The sequence below is a fragment of the Thunnus albacares genome, chromosome 14 (assembly GCF_914725855.1).
Source record: "Thunnus albacares chromosome 14, fThuAlb1.1, whole genome shotgun sequence".
Lineage (NCBI taxonomy): Eukaryota > Metazoa > Chordata > Actinopteri > Scombriformes > Scombridae > Thunnus > Thunnus albacares.
Window position 1 is genome coordinate 17,362,458 of NC_058119.1, and position 20,471 is coordinate 17,382,928.

A 20,471-nucleotide genomic window follows, 5' to 3' on the forward strand; every position below is an offset into this window, starting at 1 on the left:
AGTGTAATCCCAGTATGTTCACAGAAGCATGGCTGGACATCCTGTCTGATTATCAGCCTTCACTGCAAAGGAGATTTCACTTTGTCATCCTGTGTACCATACTCTATTTTCTGTATGCGTGTGGGTGGGTGTTAGTGTATACTTAGCCTTGAGTTTGTGTACAAAATCCTCAACAACCAGCCTCTGCAATGCCTACCTGGAATGTCAGATCTATTCTTACAGTCATGCATTTATGTGTGAATGGACACAATGTTATGAGAACAGATTTGTCAGGGATTCAAGATTTTTGTGTTTTGTTGGGTTTATGTTCTTAGTTTGTTTTTGTATTTTCCACAGGGTATCTCGTTTATAAATGAAGGATATAAAGAAGTTTTAAATGATTGTATTGCATTATAAATAGAGGGTCCCTACAACCATCCACTAATTTATATGTACTGTACACAATGATTAATTATGTACAGTACATTTATTTAGAGTTTATTTATTTAGAGTTTAAAAGCATAGTAAATGAGTGTGACACAAAAATCAATTGAAGGCCTGACTGAATCGAACAGATTTTCAGATGCTGTTTAAAACAGTCCACGTCGCTCCCAGACCTCATGTCAATGGGCAAGGCTGTTCCAGAGCATGTGAGTCACAACAGCCATTGAGTTACCCTTGGCCTTGACGTTTGACAAAGAGTCAGCCAATGAGCCATGGTCACATGGCATTCAAATCCTGCTTTTATAGTTAAAAGTTCACAAATGTAAGCAGAACCTTGATTGTGGAAAGCCTTACATGTGATCAGCAGAATCCTCATTTTGATTCTATATTTCACAAAGAGTCTGTGAAGTGAAGCTAGAACAGAGCAGGTTTTGAACTCTCCGGCTGGTTTTATTGCACATGAGAACGTTGTTGCAGCTCTCTGATGCAACGGCAGTTTCTCCACTGATGATTTGCTCAGCCATGTGAACAGAGAGTTGCAGTAGTCCAGCCAGGAATAGTCAACAGACCAAAATTTAGATTTTGACTTTTGACTTAGTGCCATATCTTTTGATATAATGCTATCAGTGTCACTAATCAGGACTTCTTTTTTGTTGCAATTAAGATGAAAATTTATGGTTATCTAATCCTTAATAGCAGATAATCCGTTTTATTGTACAGCTAATCTGTACCAAACCAGATTTGGTTTAGCTGAGAATCATCCATATGATGATAGGGACGCTGTCACTTGAACTCTGGTTCGGGCCAAAATGAACCAAGACTGCCACAAGAATCTGCATCATGTAATTGTATATTACAGGTTTTAATAAACAACTTTTCAAATATTTTGAAGGTGAAAGGCAACTTCGTTTTAAGGGATGGAGTTTGAACTGTAGCGTGTTTAAATTAAACTGGTACACATCCAGAAAAACGACAGCAAGTTGCAGCATAATGGAAACTGGACAAAGGCCAAAGGTGTCCAGAGAATATTTAAGAACACGAAGCAGTTGTAATATCTTGAGGGCAAATTGAGGAGTACAAAGGTTCTGAAGGGAGGTTAGTGAAAACACCAGATGTAGAAATTGGCTAAAATCATCAAATGACATAGTAGAGGGAGCTTTCACTGATTTTATATCCCTGTCCTCATTAACAAAAAGGAAATTATGTTGATACAGTGTGAAAGCAGAAAGACAGAAATAACAGGGGCAGCCTGGGACTATACTTATTTTATTTATGGTCTAAAATAAAACCCCAGGGTTCCTCTTTCTTGGGGAAATGAGCTTGTCCTTGATCTTAATGTTATAACAAGAACATGCTGTTTTAGGACACAGAAACATTCCTTAAATTCTTGGCAAAGCTGTGTGAATCAGACTTTACTGCATTTAACAATTCTAAACATGGGGTTTGGCATTATTAGTGGGGCTAAAATTAATGATTGTTTTTATTATTGACTACACACAGTGATGACACCAAATGTCTTGTTTTGTCAGACGAACAGCCCCAAAGTCCAGAATATTAAATTTACTTAAATGTAAGGCTAAGAAAAGCAACAAATTCTCATACTTAAGAATATAGAACTTATCAAATGTTTGGTGTTTTTGTTTGAAAAAGTTACTTAAACAATTAATCAACTATCAAAATTGTTGCAGATTCATTTTCTTTCAATTAACTAATTGATAAATAATCTAATTGTTGCAGTTTTAATCATAAGAAATAACTATCAAAATAACGATATTCTCTAAACACCTGAAGAGAATGGCAAAACTTGTAGTTGAGGCATTATTTGAACATTCACACTCAACCTGATCATTGCATGTGCATTAAACTTAGATAAAGAGATTAAACAACTGTTATAAATTCACTTTGCATTCCCATTGTTTGTGTGTGATTTAATTTAAATCTTTGAGGTTTGATCTGGTATCACAGGAGGGCATTATGGGCACTGACACTGTAGAACATTGTAATTCTTGGAACATTATTCTACAGTACAAGATTGTGTGTGTGGGTGAATGGGTCATAATGTGCATGCAATGTGCGGGTCTAAGGGCATTTTCACACACAGTTTGTTTGCTTTGGTCTGAATCAGTGGATGAGTTGCTACTTTGTTGCATTTTCCCTTTGGTTTGGTTTCACACCACAAAATTTCAAGTGAACCAAAATATATCATCAAAAGCTATGTGGGAGCTGTTACTCTGTTCATTGGTCAGAAATCTTGTGGGGTTGGCAGGCGGAGATAGGAGAGTTTGTTTTTCTTCTGGTATAGCAATCCAAAATAGACCACTGGCAGAATTGGCATTTCTTAATAATTGCAGTCATCATTGGGCCATATACCAAGCTAAAATATACGAGCAGAATGGCACATTTGAACACACTTCAAGGCAATGTCTAGAGAACAATGTGTTGCTTCACGCTACGCAAAGAAGACGTGCTGCCTTCAGTCGGCTGAAGAGAAGAAGGGAACACATATTGAGCACATACCACACACACACACACACATACATACAGCACAGCTGGCCACAGGAGCTGTGCAATGCTTCCTGTCATTGAGTTGGATCAAGGTCGGATCACGTTCATACCACAAACAATCATACCAGAGTTTGTTTGTAACCGGTCCGAGACCACCTCTTCAACAAGGTCTCGGTCTGGTTGGTTTGGTCCTCATCCGAGTGCAATTGCTGTGTTGACACCTGCCCAAACGAACCGCGCCAAGGGGGTAAATACTCCAGGGTTCGATTCTATTGAATTAAACAAGGCAGGTGTGAAAACACCCTAAGATAAAAAAAAAGAAAGCTATATGGACACAAGCTGTGACACGTACTATTGTCATGTACTATTCCTATATTTTTTACATTCCTACACCTCACATTCAGCCCCGGTGGCTTCTTGAGAGCTGGAAGAAAGAGCTCAGTTTGAAATATAACCTTAATTATAGTACAATTATATTGTATTATTATTTTTACCAACCTGTAATGCAAATGCATCACCAAAATTCACATCTGCTCCCAAATTGATTGGCAGCTCCTTTGATGCAGAGACTAACACTTGATGAATCACAAATAAATTAATGTTAGTAATGTTTCCTGATGGTGTTCACATCAGTAATTTCAAAACAAATAATAAAAATAAAACAGGCTTTCATTATGATTGGTAAAATGCCAGGATATTTAAGCCAGTGTTCAGTGCTTAAAGCTTTGCTGGAAGGTCTTGTGAATACCCTTTAAATTATAGGCTGGAAATTCACTATTCTTTAATAATTATACAGTAATTAGCCTAAATTGGTATGCTTGAGGCATACAAAAGTCACTTCAGTATAACAAGATACATTTGGAGTGTGAGGGACAACAAACAGGTAGCAAATACTTGTCACAAAAAGAACAGAAATTCAAGTATTGTGAGACTAGAATGGGTGGCATACGATATGAGCCTAGGACAAAATTTGGGTCCAGTGTGGACAAGTTGTAGAAATGTTGATACTGTTTCATTTTGATCCCACATTGTCACATGCAGCTGGTCAATAATGCCGTACTTGAATTATGCCTTAGTTCCTTAGAGTTAGACTGGCTCCAGTGACACTCTATCTGACAGTTTCTCACACATTGAATAAGATTAGTTGTACAGTAAAACAATATCCATAAGAGATACCCATTTAGAAATATCTAGGAAACTGCCTCTAACAGACCTTTTTCACAGCAAACATTTGAACATTTCATACTGGCAACAGTAAATTGAATGCAGCCAATATTAATGTCTGTGGATTTTGTGTGTGTGTGTGAAGTAATTCTGCATAAATTGAAACCTGAAACAAGGTTGGAAGTTATTGTAGCTTTCAGATAAGGAATGCAGAGCAAAGTCATCTTTTTTGGAGTCACGACTGATGGAGATGTCTGAAAATAACGGCTGATAAACCGTGCTCCTTGCTCAAGAACTTATATGTAAAACCCATTTCATGTAGGCTCAGACGTAGCACTAAAAGGACATCATCAATTGAACACTATGCAGTGGTGTAACCCACCCAACCAACTCATAATCCCTATCCTGTCTTTCCCTTAACTTGGCACATAAACACCAAAGTGTAGAATTATGGGTCAAGTGCTATCTTTAATTTCCCAGAGGCCAAGGCTTCTTTGGAGTGTGGCGAGTGTGCAGCGTCTGTACTCGAGGTAGATGGTAATGAAGCTGAGCTCCCTTTTCTCTGGAGATAGTCATTAGAAATATCATCAACATTTGGCATATTCTGACGCTTTTGACCTTCTACTATTTCACTCTTGGTCCAAAATAGTGTAGTCAAATAATATAGTCACATATAGTCACAAGCAATAAGTGGCTGACAAGTGTATGTAACCAAATCAGCCTATCAACGCCACATAAGGTCACCTTACAGTATCTGCTGCTAAAGTCTACTTTCAGTGGTGTGGAAAATGTAAGTAGAAAATGTTTCATTAACAAGGTAGAACTTGTCAGCCAAATGAGTGCCACTTATTGTCAGTTGCCTCCTCGAGTGCTTGGCCTCTGTGAAAAGCTTTCTAAACAAGAAGATGCCTTAAGCTTTTAAATCTCTTCTTCTTTTTGGTGTGCTGAAGTATTTTTATTGTAAACCGTCAGAATCCTTAAATTTTCCCCTGTTTTGTCACAAACCTCACTCAGTAACAGGTTTTTCCTCTAGTGTCTTTAAAACCTTTGCCTACATAAACGATGCTGGTACACATATTTGGTAAAATTGTCTTTACCCAATGAGGTTATCGCACTCTGTTGATTTATGCAGCCCTTTCATTGGGAGCTTGCCCCCCCCTTCTCGTCTGCCAATAGCTGGAGAAAAAAAGAGATTGCTCCTATTTATCAGTGTCACTCGCCACAGAAAAGCCCTCTGAGAATTGATGCCTGTGTGTGAGCTTAGTGGCCAGTCAGAATTTGTGCCTCAAAGGTTTTTCTCTGGTTTTGCCTACAATGGTATTAAGCAGTTTGACAGGCTTCATATAAAGTAGGGACCCTATACGTTATACATTGTTTTTGAAGATTAAATGTTTTTTTTAACCCTCCGATACTCTTGTTATGATTTAAGAAAAAATGTAAGGGCAGAATTTATATAACAATGGGAAATGTTTCCTCCCCTGTAGCCCATTACAATACTGTAGGTTATCCTGGGACAAGCTGCAGCAGCCGTGTGGAAACACTTTTTTATTTTTTTCAGGTAAAACAAACGACTCCAGGTAGAGATAACTCCTGAGCCTCCAGCTGCAGCTCCTTTCCCTCATGCAGCTACTTTATGTACAGCAGAACACCTGCATGAGGAGAAAAAAAAGCTATTAGCTCCACCAATAGGAGGACATCAGTTGAAAGCTGTATTCTTTTTGTGTGAAATGGTCAGTGGTTCTCACTCCAGCCATCTGCAGCTTAACATAACATTATAATGGTTTTGACATAATTGGATAATATGCTGCAACAAATTATGGCTGTATCAAAAGACAATGCTGCCCCCAGGATAAAAAAAAATACAGTGCTAACCTCCTGTTCTTCAATCTGACAGCTCTTATGGTTTATTGTCACAAGAGCATTGAATTACTTTGATTATTGATAAAATGTCTGATAAATAACAGCAAGATTGATGCACCGCATAGGAGTTTGAGGCTAAAATCAACACTGAATCACACAAGGAAAAAACCCCCTCTGCAGTGTTCTCTTCAATTTTTCAAGCATATTGCACTTCTGGCCCAATTCACCAGCATCACACTGGGTATTTTCTATCAGCTGTCCAAGGCAAACATTTCCTGTGATATCACTGAATGGGACATGGCCAGATTAGCCACCATCATGGTCAAGAGCCAAAGCAATGTTACAAGGTTACAAAATAGCTCTCTCTCAGGATTCTCTCTTAGAATACAAAATCCATTTTTTTTCCATTAGACATTATGTTGCCTGTTTTCTCTTTTTCTTACTGCTTGTAGTATAGCGCATTGATGTCTTCCTGTCTAACATTGTACATATATGTGTGTCTTGCGTGTTTGTGTGTTATAGGCTACTGACAAGGACACTGGGAATTACAGTGCCATGGCGTACCGCCTCATTATCCCACCCACAGTAGAGGGCCAGGACAGCTTTGTCATCGAGACATACACAGGTATCATCAAGTCAGCCATCATGTTTCGAAACATGCGCAGGTCCTACTTCAAGTTTGAAGTTATCGCCACAGATGACTACGGAAAAGGTCTCAGCAGCAGTGCCGAAGTGGTGGTAAGTTCCTTTTATACACAGTTTGTAAATTCGCAGAGCAGCAACCAGACACTTATTTTGATTATTGATTAATCTGGTGATTATTTTCTCAATTGTTAATCAATTTGTCAGTATTTATATAAAGTTTTTTGTCTGATTAGCAGTCCAAAACGCAAATATGTTCATATTACAATCCTACAAGACAAAGAAAAGCAGAAAATCCTCACATTTGGGTGGCTGAAACCAGAGAATCTGTAAAAAAAAAAAAAATACTCAGCTGATTAATCAATCATGAATATAGTTGTTATCAGATATTTTTTGCTGATAGATTAATCAATTGTAATCAACACCCACTATATGTACTATACTGTATCTCAATATACCATGGTCTACATGGTAAACAGATGGTGGACGGGTGGACAGATACACAATACTTTACTTCTACTGTTCAGTTCGCACATGGCGAACACTCTTGGTCCTTGACTCCCATGTCAGCCGCACACCAGTGGCATATTGATTGCACGTTGTGTGTGTCTTCCACAGCATGTAATCTCTGCATTGAACTGTCCTTTGAAGTATGGAATTGGTGTGCAATGTCAGCTGTCTACAATTCATTGATACAAAAGAGCCTTTTTAAAGGGGTCTTTCCACTGATTTTAAATGTCAATGTCAATTTAGTCGTCACAGGGGAATACTAGTGTGGTCTGTGAAAACTGTTATATAAAAGTCAAAGCTTTGTCAAGTCTGAGAAACTTACTGAAGTGACTTCATTTGAGTGATCTCAGTGTAAGCTTATACTCAACAGATTTTTATATAATTTTGCCATCCTGCTTTTCCATGCTTTATTTCTGTAATTTTGCTATGTGGTCTATACTATACACACAACTTCTAATGCACGTCTGTCCATCCTGGAAGAAGTAGCCGTCCTCTGTTGCTCTTCCTGAGGTTTCTTCCATTTTTTCACAGTTAAAGCGTTTTTTTGGGGGTGGTTCCATATCTGAATCGAGGGTCAAAGGATAGAGAATGTTGTATTGCTGTATGCATTGTAAAGCCCCCTTAGTCAAACTTGACTTGAACAGAAAGCTTGTTTTTCAAACTGGAGGATTAGAATTTGAAAGATGTGGGCATTTACCCACTTGCTGTGTCCCAATTCTATACTACACACTAAGTGTATACTATAATATATACTTATATGTTTTTGCCATTGGTATACAAGACATCAACCTACTTTTACCATATTAAGAAGACATTTAGAAACTTTGAATTACACAACCAATTAAACTTCACAATGGAAACAAAATGTCCAAAATAATTAAGTTTTTTTTTGTTTGCTTAGGTGTTCAAAAAGCTGTTTTTTCTTCATCCACAATTAGTTTAATTTCTTTCAGCTATCAGCAGCTCGTCCATTTCCTTTGTGCATTGCATTGTGGGAGAACAGTTTTTTAGTCTGCACACTGACTGTTTTTAGTATACTTAATTTTGTCTCTTTTTCAATGTGAGCACTAAAAACCTGCTTAGAGTCAGTGAATAGTATGAATGTGGGACACAGCTACTTTCAAGTTGCATTATGGGATTATCCCCTTTGTTTGTTTTAAAGACTAATGTTTTATAAAGTAATAATGTAGGCATAAATTACTTTTTTCACAAGTATTCTGTCAATATATCAACTGATTCCTGCTGTGAAAAACAGTCTCATATTGCATGTCTGCAAGAGTACATTAGGTTTATTCGTTTTGTTGAAATCTCCACTCTGTTTCATTTCATATCAATCTATTCATTATGAGCCTTTTTTGTTTTGTCTGTATGTTTGCTCAGTACTAAATGTCTTGGATCCAGTCTATTGAATTCTTCACAGTGGGTACAGCACATTCAATATGAGGCCACTGCCACTAGCTGATAATGCAATTAAACTTTTTCTTTCAGCCATGTATATTAGCTATGCATACACGTGTCCCTGATTTGCATCTGTCTTTGTCTTTGTGTGTATGTTTGTCTAAATGTGTGTCTTTGTCGCTCTTGTCTCTGTGTGCATTTCTTTTTTCCCCCAATAATTTCCCCACGCACCCGCTGTGATTGAGCTCAGCTTTGCCCCCAATTCAATGCTTATCTTCCCTGACTGTGGGCAGGCTTATTTTTCGTTTCAGTGAAACATGTCTGACTAAAAAGCCTCTAATGAGACAGAAGGAGGGTCTGGGACATTGCCTGGATATGAGAGAGTGGCGAGAGCTTAACCATGGTGCTTGTTTATTTTCAAGGGGAAACCTAATTTCACAGGAGCCGCATGGGAGATTTGGCTTCAGAGCACAAAGGCTGCTGCCTATGCACTTAACTGTGGCATCCGAATTAGGTCCTGTTAAGTTTGCCACATGGCACCAATACAAGCAGGCAATTAGAAGGTTTCATTTGGTCCACCCAAAGAGGTATTTGAATGAGTCGACCAAACTCACATTAGGACACACATGGACAACTGGCTTAATCACAGTCTATCTCTATTCTCTGCTGTCTTTTTTACCTTTTGGTCTTTTTGTTTCTTTCTTTCTCTCTGTCCTACTCTCTCTCGGGCTCACAGGTTTCCGTGGTCAACGCATTGGACATGCAAGTTGTTGTGTCGACTGTCCCGCCCACTTTAGTTGAAGAGAAAAAGGAGCAGCTCATTGGGTAAGGTGACATTTCATATGATTTGAAATATTAAAGTAATGCCAAATTACTGTTAAATGAGAATAAACCAATACCAGTGTGTCCAACATGTTAGGAGTACATTTTTGTGTTAATTCTATTAAATAAGCTACTGTGTAATTTGAAGGTGAAATAGACAGAAAATATTTATCTACCACCAAATTCACATCACCGCATCTCTTCGCCTGTCTGTGCAGTGTGTTTCCGGTACATTTGCTTGTCCTCTAATATTCCTTTTGTTAATTGATTTCCTTGGTAGAATTGACAATGGGAAATTAATTGCCTCTTTTTGCGCTGTGTTTTACCCACTATGATACGAATTGAACATGGTTTGACGTGGCATCTTAATTTGCATATAAAATTGTTTTTGAATGATGGGAGTGAGTGTATGACTCACCTGTGGCAAATAATGGCTGAAAATAAACACGCTAATAAAAATTGATGTTGTAAAACTTGTAAAACTCTTTTGTTTTTCACTAATCATTTATCAATCAATTATAAGCAGGGTTTAGTCAGTGAGACAGTTGAGTCTGTCCTCAACAGTCTGCTGTCCTAGTCCAAATTAATTAATGATCATGATTCATGAAACCATCTTTTTTGTACCTCTCAGGGGACAGTGTTTAGCCTAATTAGTCAATCTGAAATGCAAATGGGTGTTAATAGTTGTTTTTCAAGAGCTTGGTGTGTCTCTCCCATACAAGTGATATTGCTCCTTAGGCTGAAAAACACACACATTAGTCATGTTAAGCTCTTTGCGGTGATGTCATTCGAGAGGTCTGCAATTTTGCACAGTGCTGGTGATGATCCAGGGTCATTTTACCTGAGTGCTCAAACTGTTTATCCGCCTTGGCAAAGGCAGACGGCAAAGCTTTCCTTTATTGGCTGTAATTTGAGGTGTGGATTTCTCCCTGCCTGAAAAGGATTATCAGAGCCTTGCTTTGCCAAGAGCCCAGTGAGAGAAGCAAAATGCTGCCCAATAGGACAATCATTGCCAGAGTGGAGTACTTAAAATTGGTGGCTCTTATATTGCTTCAGCCCCAGTGGTGCCAGAAATGGTTCATTCGTTTCTAAACTAAGTTTAGATATTAACTGCCTTCATTGTAGAAGTCTGACTTGTGGTTTTGTGCTGGTTTCAGTATTCTGGAGAAATATGTCCAGGACCAGATTCCAGGTGCCAAGGTAATTGTAGAGTCCATCGGGCCACGGCGTCATGGCGATGGCTTTGAGCTAGAGGACTACAGTAAGTCGGACCTGATGGTATACGCCATTGACCCGCTCACGAACAGGGCCATTTCACGCCAGGAGCTCTTCAAGTGAGTGGGTGAATTTTATTACTAGAAGTACAGTCCGCCATTTGGTCTAAATTGATGTTCTAATGTCCCTGCTGTGCTGCATGCTTTCCCTGCAGTCTCTCTTCCCCCTCTATCCATACAGTGAGTCAGCAAGTATCTCTGTCTCAGGCTCCCCTTGGCTTTCTCTTCTACTGTGTCTCCACTTTTTCACTACTTCAACTTTCTTCATAAGACTTTGATTATCCTGCAGGTGCACCAAATCTGTCATATGTCAGGGGAAAGGGGCATATATGGGGGAGAAAAAGGAGGAGATGAGGTTAGGGAGGGAATAAAGTGAGAGTGGAGCAGGGAGTATTTCAATCAGTCCATCAACCCGTCATACAAGTACCTCAAAGGTTATTCCAAGAGCCTGGAGATATGCCAGCAATATATTTCATTCCTTTTTTTTGAGGACATAGAGAGACAATTCCTATGTGCCCAGGGTCTGCCTAAGACAGCATGCTAAGACAGTTTGAGCGCTGAGAGGGCATGTTCACACGCTACTAAAGCAGCACAGAAGAGTGTTTACAAGACAATTTTTCATCCCATCAGAAGGAAAAATACCTTAGCTTTAGCTGGCACCTGAGGACAATCTTGCACTCACCTTTTTCGTGTTTCTTAGCCCTTCTGTCAGACCGATCAGACACCAATCTTAAAAAGCCAACTCCATCAGAGCGTGAGAGTTGCCAATCAATAGGAAACCTCCCCCTTCTGAGTTGTCCCCTTCACTCTACCAATTTGCTCTCCATTTTCTTGCTTACCCTATATTGAGTTACCTGACACCATCTTCTGTCTTTGTTTAACGATATCCATGGTTATTACCAGTTTATTACCAGACACTGTGACACTTTCAGTTCATTTGGAAATCCTCCACACAAATGACATTTAGAGGTGTTTTCTGTATGTTCTGAATTAATCTATAAACATAACCTCTGTGTCCTTAACCATCAGAGAAGCGCCATAAACTCTTTAAAGCGGGGGGATCAAGGCTTGGGTCATGGGGATGTCACTTGAATCATAAAAAACAGCTTCTTCTTTTTTTTTTTTTTTAAACAAAACTAGTGACCATAGCTCCTTATCTCAAGTGGCAGCTTTTGAGAGACCTAAGTTAATTTTAAAAGAGGCTTTCTACATCCCTGCTTTAATAAGAATCCCCTTCCTTAGATGCAGATGCTGTCAGGAAAATCATTTAGACTCGAGGAGAGAGGCTTTTTATTTATGCAGTGCATGTCTGACAATGTTGTGGGGTAATTGCATGTTATATATCTGCGACTTTGCCGTCACGGATAACAGAAGGCGAAAGAGAAGACAACATAGTGAGGGGATTCTTACATTATAGAGTGTCCTTATGCCACCTTGACTACAGCACTCTCTACCATTTGAGCTCTCTAGAGGATAGATTGCTAGAGAGGCCAGTTAATAACCTTCATATGCACTCATTTATTCACCTATGGAAAAACAAAAATGACAGTAATTGGATGTGGCAGTGGGCTCACTCATTTGCGCTGCAGAATGTTTGAGAACCACTCTGTAACAACTGGTTATTGTTCCAAAACAACACTGGAACAACAATGGGTGGATTGATTTAGTATAACATTGTATTTTACTACAATACTGATAAAAAATTGTGCCTCGGGTCTGTAATTGAAACACTGTAGAAATGTAAATCAATACATTTAAGAAAGGTCAAACCGACTATTTCTTTTCCTTAGTTCCTCTTTTGACAAATCATTTAGCACTTGTGAAAAATACATTTCTTCCAAAAGTATGCAGATCCCCAGCTGCTCTCACATCATTCATAATGTGCTGATCTAAATTACCAGATGCCACTAACCATGAAATAAGTGGCTCTCAGCAAATGAGATACTTCAGAAAAAAAAATTATATTCAGGAGTTTAGGAACTCAGCCACTGTGCTTTTTCCTCTGTATTCATTATGTGTTGCAAATCCCAGATTTCTCGATGGGAATGTGCTGGATATCAACAAGGAGTTCCAGCCGCACCTGGGCGAGGGTGGCCGCATCCTCAAGATCCGCTCACCAGACATCGTGGCCAGCGTGAAGAAGGCCGCCCAGGCTGTGGGCTACACAGAGGGAGCTCTCCTTGCCTTGGCCATCATCATCATCCTCTGCTGCATACCTGCCATCCTCATTGTCATGGTCACCTACAAACAGTGAGTACTCTCGCCTCAGTAATAATCACCGGCCTCTGTAATCGATTAATCATCCTTAACTGGTTGTCAGGGAATTAAGAGGGAAATACATTTTAATTAAGCAGGCCATTGTCATGGGAGATATTGAGTTACACTCCTTGTTTTTAGCTAAAGAATTTGCTCCTCACAGACAAATCAGATATTTTAGTGTTGGAATGTAAACCGTTGTTTACATCCTGTACCCTGTGGCCTGTTAGAGTAGAACCTGCAAAACCACAAACAGCACTGTTGAAAAATGTATTTGTCAAGTATTTAAGATAAAGCAAGAGCCCTTCTTGCTTGGTTGCTGCCTTTTGTGTGTGCGTGTCTCTCTCTCTCTCTCTTCCTCTCTATCTCTTTCTCTCTCTCTCTCATCAGGCATGCTGACTGCGCACTCTGCTGGGCTAATCTCCCTGCTCATGCTCTGTGAAAGCAGATTAATTAACACTCATTTGTGACAAATATCTACAGCCAATTGTGACCGTCACAGTGCGTCTTCACGCTCCTTAATCATCTCTGCCCAACACACACACAATAAACAGCGCTCTCTCTGTCTGTTTCGCTCTATCTCTGTCATTCACGCGCACACACTGCGGTTTACAAAAAATATGATGCCTTTTGTTTACTGCATCATTCAGATTGGTAAACCAATTGAACTCTTGGTTGGCAGGAGTCAAGTTCTATCCCCATTAATCGTTGGTATGCAGCAAGTGTTCCATAAATGGTGATGTTTGGGAAATGTTTATTCACGGCAGATGGGTGGAGTGGTTGCAAATGCACAGGCTGAACACACAGCAGAAAGCTGTTGATGGTGACATTAGACCTAACGCACAAACTGTCATAGCAGATGGTGCTTTGTTGGTGGTATTACATTACTTTAGTAAAATTAAATGATTTTGGAAATCATGTTCTTGTTTTTATGTGTGAACATAATTCATTCTCTCCTAAATTTGGGAAATGAATATAATATTTAAATCATGAATCTGTTTATTCATGCGGAATAATTGAATTTTGTTGTGAATAAGTGATGGCGATATGGAAGCACAGAAGATTCACTTAAGAAAAAAGTGGCTACTTTTGCATGTAGCCCTGCAGCCACTGCTGGAAGCTTGAGTGCTTCCTACTTTGCATAGAAATTGGAGAGAACATACAGAAAGTTTTCTCCCATTTTGTAGTTAAATTGGTAAACATAGTATGTTATGCAAAGATCTTCTGTTATCTGAATGGGTGTTTTACTCAATGTGTGTCTGTCTTTTAAAAGGACCCCATTGCACAGTAAAGTGTGCCAAAGGACCACTCAACATGAAACACCTCCTCACATTAATGTTGTGTGGGGTTACCGTTACCATCTTGCCAAATTATATAATTATACATCTTTTTTTGTCCCCCATCTCTCTCTCTTCCTGTCTCCTCTCCTCTCTGCATCAAAACTTATCACCAGGTTCAAAGAGTAAGTAATTATTCTTTTTCATGTTTTACAAGTGATCGCTCTTTCATTGCTTGAAGTATGTGTGCGAAGAACAGTTTCTCTCATCTTTATTATTCATTAGTTATTTGAAAATGAGTTGAATGTGTGAAGATGATGAACAAAATGCATGCTAGCTAATGCCACCCTTTTGAAATGTCTGTTGCATAATGACGTAAAGAAATGCTTACTCATCTTGTAGGTTACAGAATCAACGTTGAATTATGCCAAACAGTTCTAGTTCATGTGGAAAATCTCACGAAATTCAAAGGAAAATCAACCCAAAGTCAACAACACTTATAGTTCTGTATTAATTATCTTCTCACTCAACTCTAACACTACACTTCTCACTCCGTTGCAAACCCTTGATCTTATCCCTATCAGTCCTAGCATCCTACGCATAAACTGTGTGTGCATAAATGTTAGACCTACTAGTTCAATAAAGTATAATCCTGAAGAAAGTTAATGTAAAAAGTGAAGTTTAAAAAAGCAAAGTTAACACCTACAATCACCACCTTAGTTCTTTGGTATCACCCATAATTGCAGGTATCTTCGGTTTTGTCTTTAACAACCTCAAAAAAGGCTCAGAATTAAAGGACCTCATTGTTATAACTTCACTGCTTCCTTGCAATTTAAAACATTTTTGCACTGTGTTGTTCTCAATACATATGTTTAAAACTCCATTAAGCAATATTTTTGATATTAATATTTAATCAAATGCTTCCCTGAAGTGTGAAAGGATTGCTAGTACTGCCGATCCCACTGAGAATCAACTACTGCAGGTCCATCCCAGTAAACAATCAGCTGTAAAGAGAGTTGGAACATTTATTGAGCTAACAAGAGCCAGTGTGCAGACCAAACCATGACCAAGTGAATATTGAGCTCACATCAAGTAGACACATGTAGACTAAGACAACCACAATGGGATAGCCATGTTGCTCTTTTTCTAATGAATGTGCTCACAGACATTTGTTTGATAGCATGTTAAAAAATATTGAAATGTTGAAATAGGTCATTGTTAAGTTGGTTAGTTCAAATTTAAAATATTTTATCAATGCTCATTGCTGGAAGTTTGTTTTGCCATCTTCTTTGCATGATGCCATTTACATAAAATAAGAATTAATGCTACCTGTATTTTGTCCCACTATTCCAAGTTGTACTTATACTCTCCCCGATATCTTTTTAGTCATGACTGAACAGTATCTTAAGTTTTATCGCCAGTGACCGGCAGTTGCTCATTTCTGTGAAAACATATGGTTAGTTCATGGTAGAGACTTCATGCATAAATAATGTGACTGGTTTTTACTCACTTTTTAACCAAACTATTCTAGAAAGGAGTTAATTGTTAACAACATGTGAAAGACACAGTGGTATTTTGGGTTGATTTTCCTTGTATATTTGTGTATGAGGTGTGTTTGTGTCATGGATTTTTGTATGTGGACTAGAGAAACACTTATCTGGGTGACTGTAACTGATGACGCTTTGCACAGGCGACAGGCAGAGTGTGCCAAAACTGCCAGGATTCAGATGGCTTTACCACCAGGAGGGAAAGCAGCTCCGGCCAGTGCTCCCGGTGCTAACCTGTATGAAGAGCTCGGGGACAGCAGCATGTGAGTCAACCCTGGCCCTTATTATTTTTCTCCCCTCCCATCCCATCCATCATACCCTTTCCCATGATGAGCAGGTACTGTATCATGCTCTGCAGTTTCTTTCCTTTGGATATCAAATCCAAACTCAAAAGAAATGCCTTGAGGTTGAATGCTAGTACTTCTGCCTTGATATTTTCCCTGCCTTCCCTACACCAACAGTTGTGTCGGATTCAAACTCAGAAATCTACCTGCCGCTTTAGACATATTAGTAACTGCATCAATGTATCTCTCTGCTCTCGGGCTTCCTAACAGTGGTCCACTTTAGATGTCTGCAAACCACACTGTACGCTGCAGCACAGCTGGTAATTAGACTTTAGCTTATGTATGTGTTTCTAATTTGACTGCGTATGCATTTTTGCAAGACCTTCTCTCAAGGTAAGAGTTTAAGTTCATAACAGATGCCATAGTTTACTGGAAATTGAAACAAGTACAGATTCTGACCTGTGCCTTATAATTGATTTTGCAATAAATTACTTTAAACCTTTATTTGATTAAAACCTACACTGAATGCATCATGAGCTTCCCTATACGTCCAGAGTGTTTTGCCACTGGCACAGTCAGATATCACCTTCCATTTTAAATGCTACCCTAAATGTGTAATGAAATGTTAATGTTTTTGGATTAAATGAGGTTGAAGTGAAACTGCAGCCCCTCTGGGTTTAGTAATTTTGATTTACAGCATTTTAAAGCAATACTGCTACTAACATCACAATTTCCATCAAAAAAAAGAAAGAAAGAAAATGGAAATTTAATGGTAAGCTGTAAAGAGCTTTTGCAGTGTTTACAACAGATGTTGACCAACACTCAACAACAAGCAGAAGCTTTTGATTCTGTAGTAGGAGAAAAGCTCTCGGGGGGATTGAGCATTGTTTGTTTGGGGGTTATTATCTAGCCTGCACTAGGAACAAGAGGAGGTGGTCCTATAAACAGCCATATTAAAACACATTGAAACTCTATGTGTGAAACGCAAAGTTTTTGTAAGCAGAAAGGTGTAGTGCGTGCGTGAGTGAGTGTCTGTGCTTTGTGTTTGTGCCAACAGTCCTGCATAATCTCAGATGCACACATCAAATAAAACAGTACAGTATTTGCCCTCAGAATGCAAAAACCTGGTGCACCCCTGAGCTTACACTTCATCTGTTTCTTCATTTTTAGTTAAAACCTCTGACATTTCTGCTTTAGTCTTCTTACCATCTGTCTGTATTCTATCCTCTCCATCATTTCTATCCCTCTGTCTCTCTGGATTCAGACTGCAGTAAGTAATCCCACAATATATGTTGTACAAAAATCAATGAATATGATCAGTATTATCTGTAAATATAGCATAGAAGCAGCACCCTTGTTCCCTCTCTTGCTTATAGCTTTTGCTGGGCATATGCACATAGACTTAACCTTTATTAAAACGGTCCGATTTTGATTTATCATTAATACCCTTGTGTGTGTGTGGATACATTTTTAATTGGCAAAACCTGTTGTGTTAATTGGCTTCGGTATAGTGGTAGCAGTCGGAAAGGTTTGTAGTTTAGCAGACGCAACATTTCAACCACAGTGAAACCCTCCCACCCCCATGTGGTCAGAAAAAAGTGAAGCTCCCTTTGTTTAGAGGCACTGCACTTCAGTAGATATCACTGTAGTTGTCACCCCTCTCCCTTCCCATGAGACAAACTGTCTCCTTTTTGTGTTCAGTCACCCTTACCTTCACATCTCTTAGTGTTGTGACTCACTAATGCATCCCAGTATGGGTTGATGTTAGTTGTATTGTACTGTAGCTTTGGAGTACAGCTGAGGGTTTACTCTAAGCAAAAATAATTTCACAATTTCAGCATTAATTTACATCACATTTTAATTCTTTAGCACATGGTATAAAGTTGAGAACTGACCCATATTCAGTATTGAGCTACTTAAATCAATCAACTGATTGTTTTGTTTAATCTACCTTTAAGAATCTGAGTAATAGTCATGACACTAAATGATACTCAGTGAAGATGCAGAAAGGAATCATAGTGCTTTTGCTTTTACCTCACCCTTTTTGCTCTGCTTCGCTTGCCCTTAAACCATCAATTTTCACCTGTTTCAAGTCTTTTTTTCTTCTTCACCTTCACCTTTACTGGGGCAGGGCTAAAAAGTCTGTCATTGAGGAGGCCGACCACCAGAGGATTTTTAGCACCTTTGCCTGTCGCACCATTGCAGCCCGCAGCAACGGAACACTGCGCATCGGCATACCCAAGTCAGGGAGCAACGTGACCTTCCTCTCTGACTGCAACCCACTAACCACCCACAACCCTGTCTATGATGACAGTCCCCTCAGCAGTCCTGATGTCTTTATAGGGGGGAAGAACCCTTCTGAAAAGCGGTTCTCCTTTTCTTCTTTGCACTCAGAAGGGTCAGGGTGTGGCTGGTCAATGCCTGCCCATGTTGAAGGAAGTCTGCACGGTTACGAGGTGTCAAGGAGGCAAACTCTTATGGACCCGGCCGATTGGGAGCTGCAGATACTCCAAGCAGCCATGAGAGGCAGACAAAGGCCGGAGAGTTCTGGCACGCTCCACCTGAGTGGCAGCACAGAGACCAAGTTGTCAGTTCGTGAGCAGGCTAGGCAGTTTGAGCAGCAAGCCCTCCAGGAAAAAACCCTCAGGCAAAACAGAGGCTCCCAAGGCTCCCTCTCTCCCATCCTTGTCAGGGATAGAGACAGCACTGACATTGTGGAGCTGACCTCAGAAGCCCTGTTCTCCATCATGGATTACCCCTACAGCCCCAGTGTGGGCAGTGATTTGCCCCCCAGCATCATCATTACTCAGGGAGATGACTCATGGACCCTGCCCAGCCAGAAACCTACTCCACCTGTCCTCAGGAAGTTCAGCTCTAGCATCTCCAACTACATGACAGTACAGCCATGTCAGATCAACGTGGAGATTATACCAGACCCACCAGAAAACCCACCACCTCCTCCTCCACAGCAGCCACACCCGCCTCCCCCACCCACATCTCCTCCATCTAGTCCACCCCCCCCTCCACCCACACCCTCTAACCTTTGTACTCCTCAGCCCCCTGTTCCTCCTATCAATAAACAGCTTGCTCCCCCACCTCCACCGCCTCTTCCTCCCCCTCCCTCACCAGCGAGCGATCAGTCGCGCCCAATTGTCCAGTTTGTCCCAACCTCTTTGCCGCCTGTGTCATCGCTTCGCCCTGTTTCAGAACGGAAACGTCCCCCTCCTCCTGTTCCATCACAAAGTGACGTTGGGAGGAAGGAGCTCAAGGGAATCCTGAAAAACATCCAGAATCTCGCTGACATAGAGAGGTCTGTTGCCAACCTGTACAGCCAAGTAGACAAAAACAGCAAGAACCCCAAGTTTAACAAGAAACCACAAGTGACTGAGGAATCAGAGGGTGCTAATAAAGTGCAAGGCTCTGATCTCCACGATGAGCAGAGCATGCCAAAGCCAACCAACTCCAGCTCTGCAGACCAAATCAACTCGACAAGTGTGAACTGTGATGAAAATGGAACAAGTCAACTGAACATGGCCGCAGAGGTTCAGCAGGCGAGACAATTGAACTCAAACAGCCCAAACTCTGCTGAGCCCAGTGAACACTTTTCTTCTCAGTCCACAATGTTCTGACTCTTTTTCTTTGTCTCCATATTCTCATTATTTCCATTTATACATTCCCATGTCTATTTGTCTGTTGTTTCTAAACACTGTTTTTATTTTTTTGCACAGTTTGTAGTACTGTATATAAGCTTTAGCCAAGTCAAAGAATTTTGACTGTGGGTTTTTCAGAAACGCAACGCTTTTTTTACTTGATATTCGGTGTGGAAATCATATTTTAGTGCCACCTGCCAAAAAATGTACTCAGCTCTGCCACAATGACTGTGCTTTAAGCTTATGGGCTTGCATTAGAACATAAAACAGGCTTGCATGCATCAGTTGTGCTCAGTTTAACTGCATGTTTTAATTACTTGAACTACAATTAGATCTATGATGGTGGTACTAGTATTTAATTTTAGTTCACAGATTAGTCAGTCCATTATGTTGTAAGTATGTTACCTCGGTTAATATTAACAAAACCCAAACCACTTTAAATAAATTACACTAAACACCAACATTTTGTAAATCCTACAACCCTGAGGTCTGTTTCCTCGATGGCTACATTTTGCTGATTTTCAAATGTTTTTTTACTTCTTAACAAAGATGAGAGCATGAAATTTTAGGATGCCGAGTCCAATTTAGGCAAAAGAAAAAATTATGATGTTCAGTGTTTTTTTTAAATGAGTGGAAATTACCATAACTGTTAAAAATTTCCCAAAGGTATGCAAATTCTGTGAAAGAAGCTTCAGAGTATTCATGAAGGATGATCACGTATTTCTTGATTATACATATTCAGGAAGTTGTAGCAGTTATTTGAGCTCACATAAAATTAAGCACTTTTAGTGTGTATTTAAAAGGCCCTACATGCAATGATGAATGAATGTGAGATGTAAACTTCACTGGTGCATAATGC

The 20,471-nt window shown here is 39.7% G+C and overlaps 1 protein-coding gene across 3 annotated transcripts in view; it reads left to right on the forward strand.

The window, feature by feature from the left end:
- The window catches only part of LOC122997543 (protocadherin-15-like), a 235,022-nt gene that overhangs the window by 204,625 nt on the left and 9,926 nt on the right, over positions 1–20,471 (forward strand). For all 3 annotated transcript variants that reach the window (XM_044373751.1, XM_044373752.1, XM_044373753.1), the window contains 6 exons: positions 6,475–6,690; positions 9,239–9,327; positions 10,482–10,658; positions 12,630–12,848; positions 14,308–14,316; positions 15,822–15,941. In XM_044373751.1, coding sequence (XP_044229686.1) covers positions 6,475–6,690; positions 9,239–9,327; positions 10,482–10,658; positions 12,630–12,848; positions 14,308–14,316; positions 15,822–15,941 — 830 coding nt within the window. The remainder of the gene's footprint in view (positions 1–6,474; positions 6,691–9,238; positions 9,328–10,481; positions 10,659–12,629; positions 12,849–14,307; positions 14,317–15,821; positions 15,942–20,471) is intronic.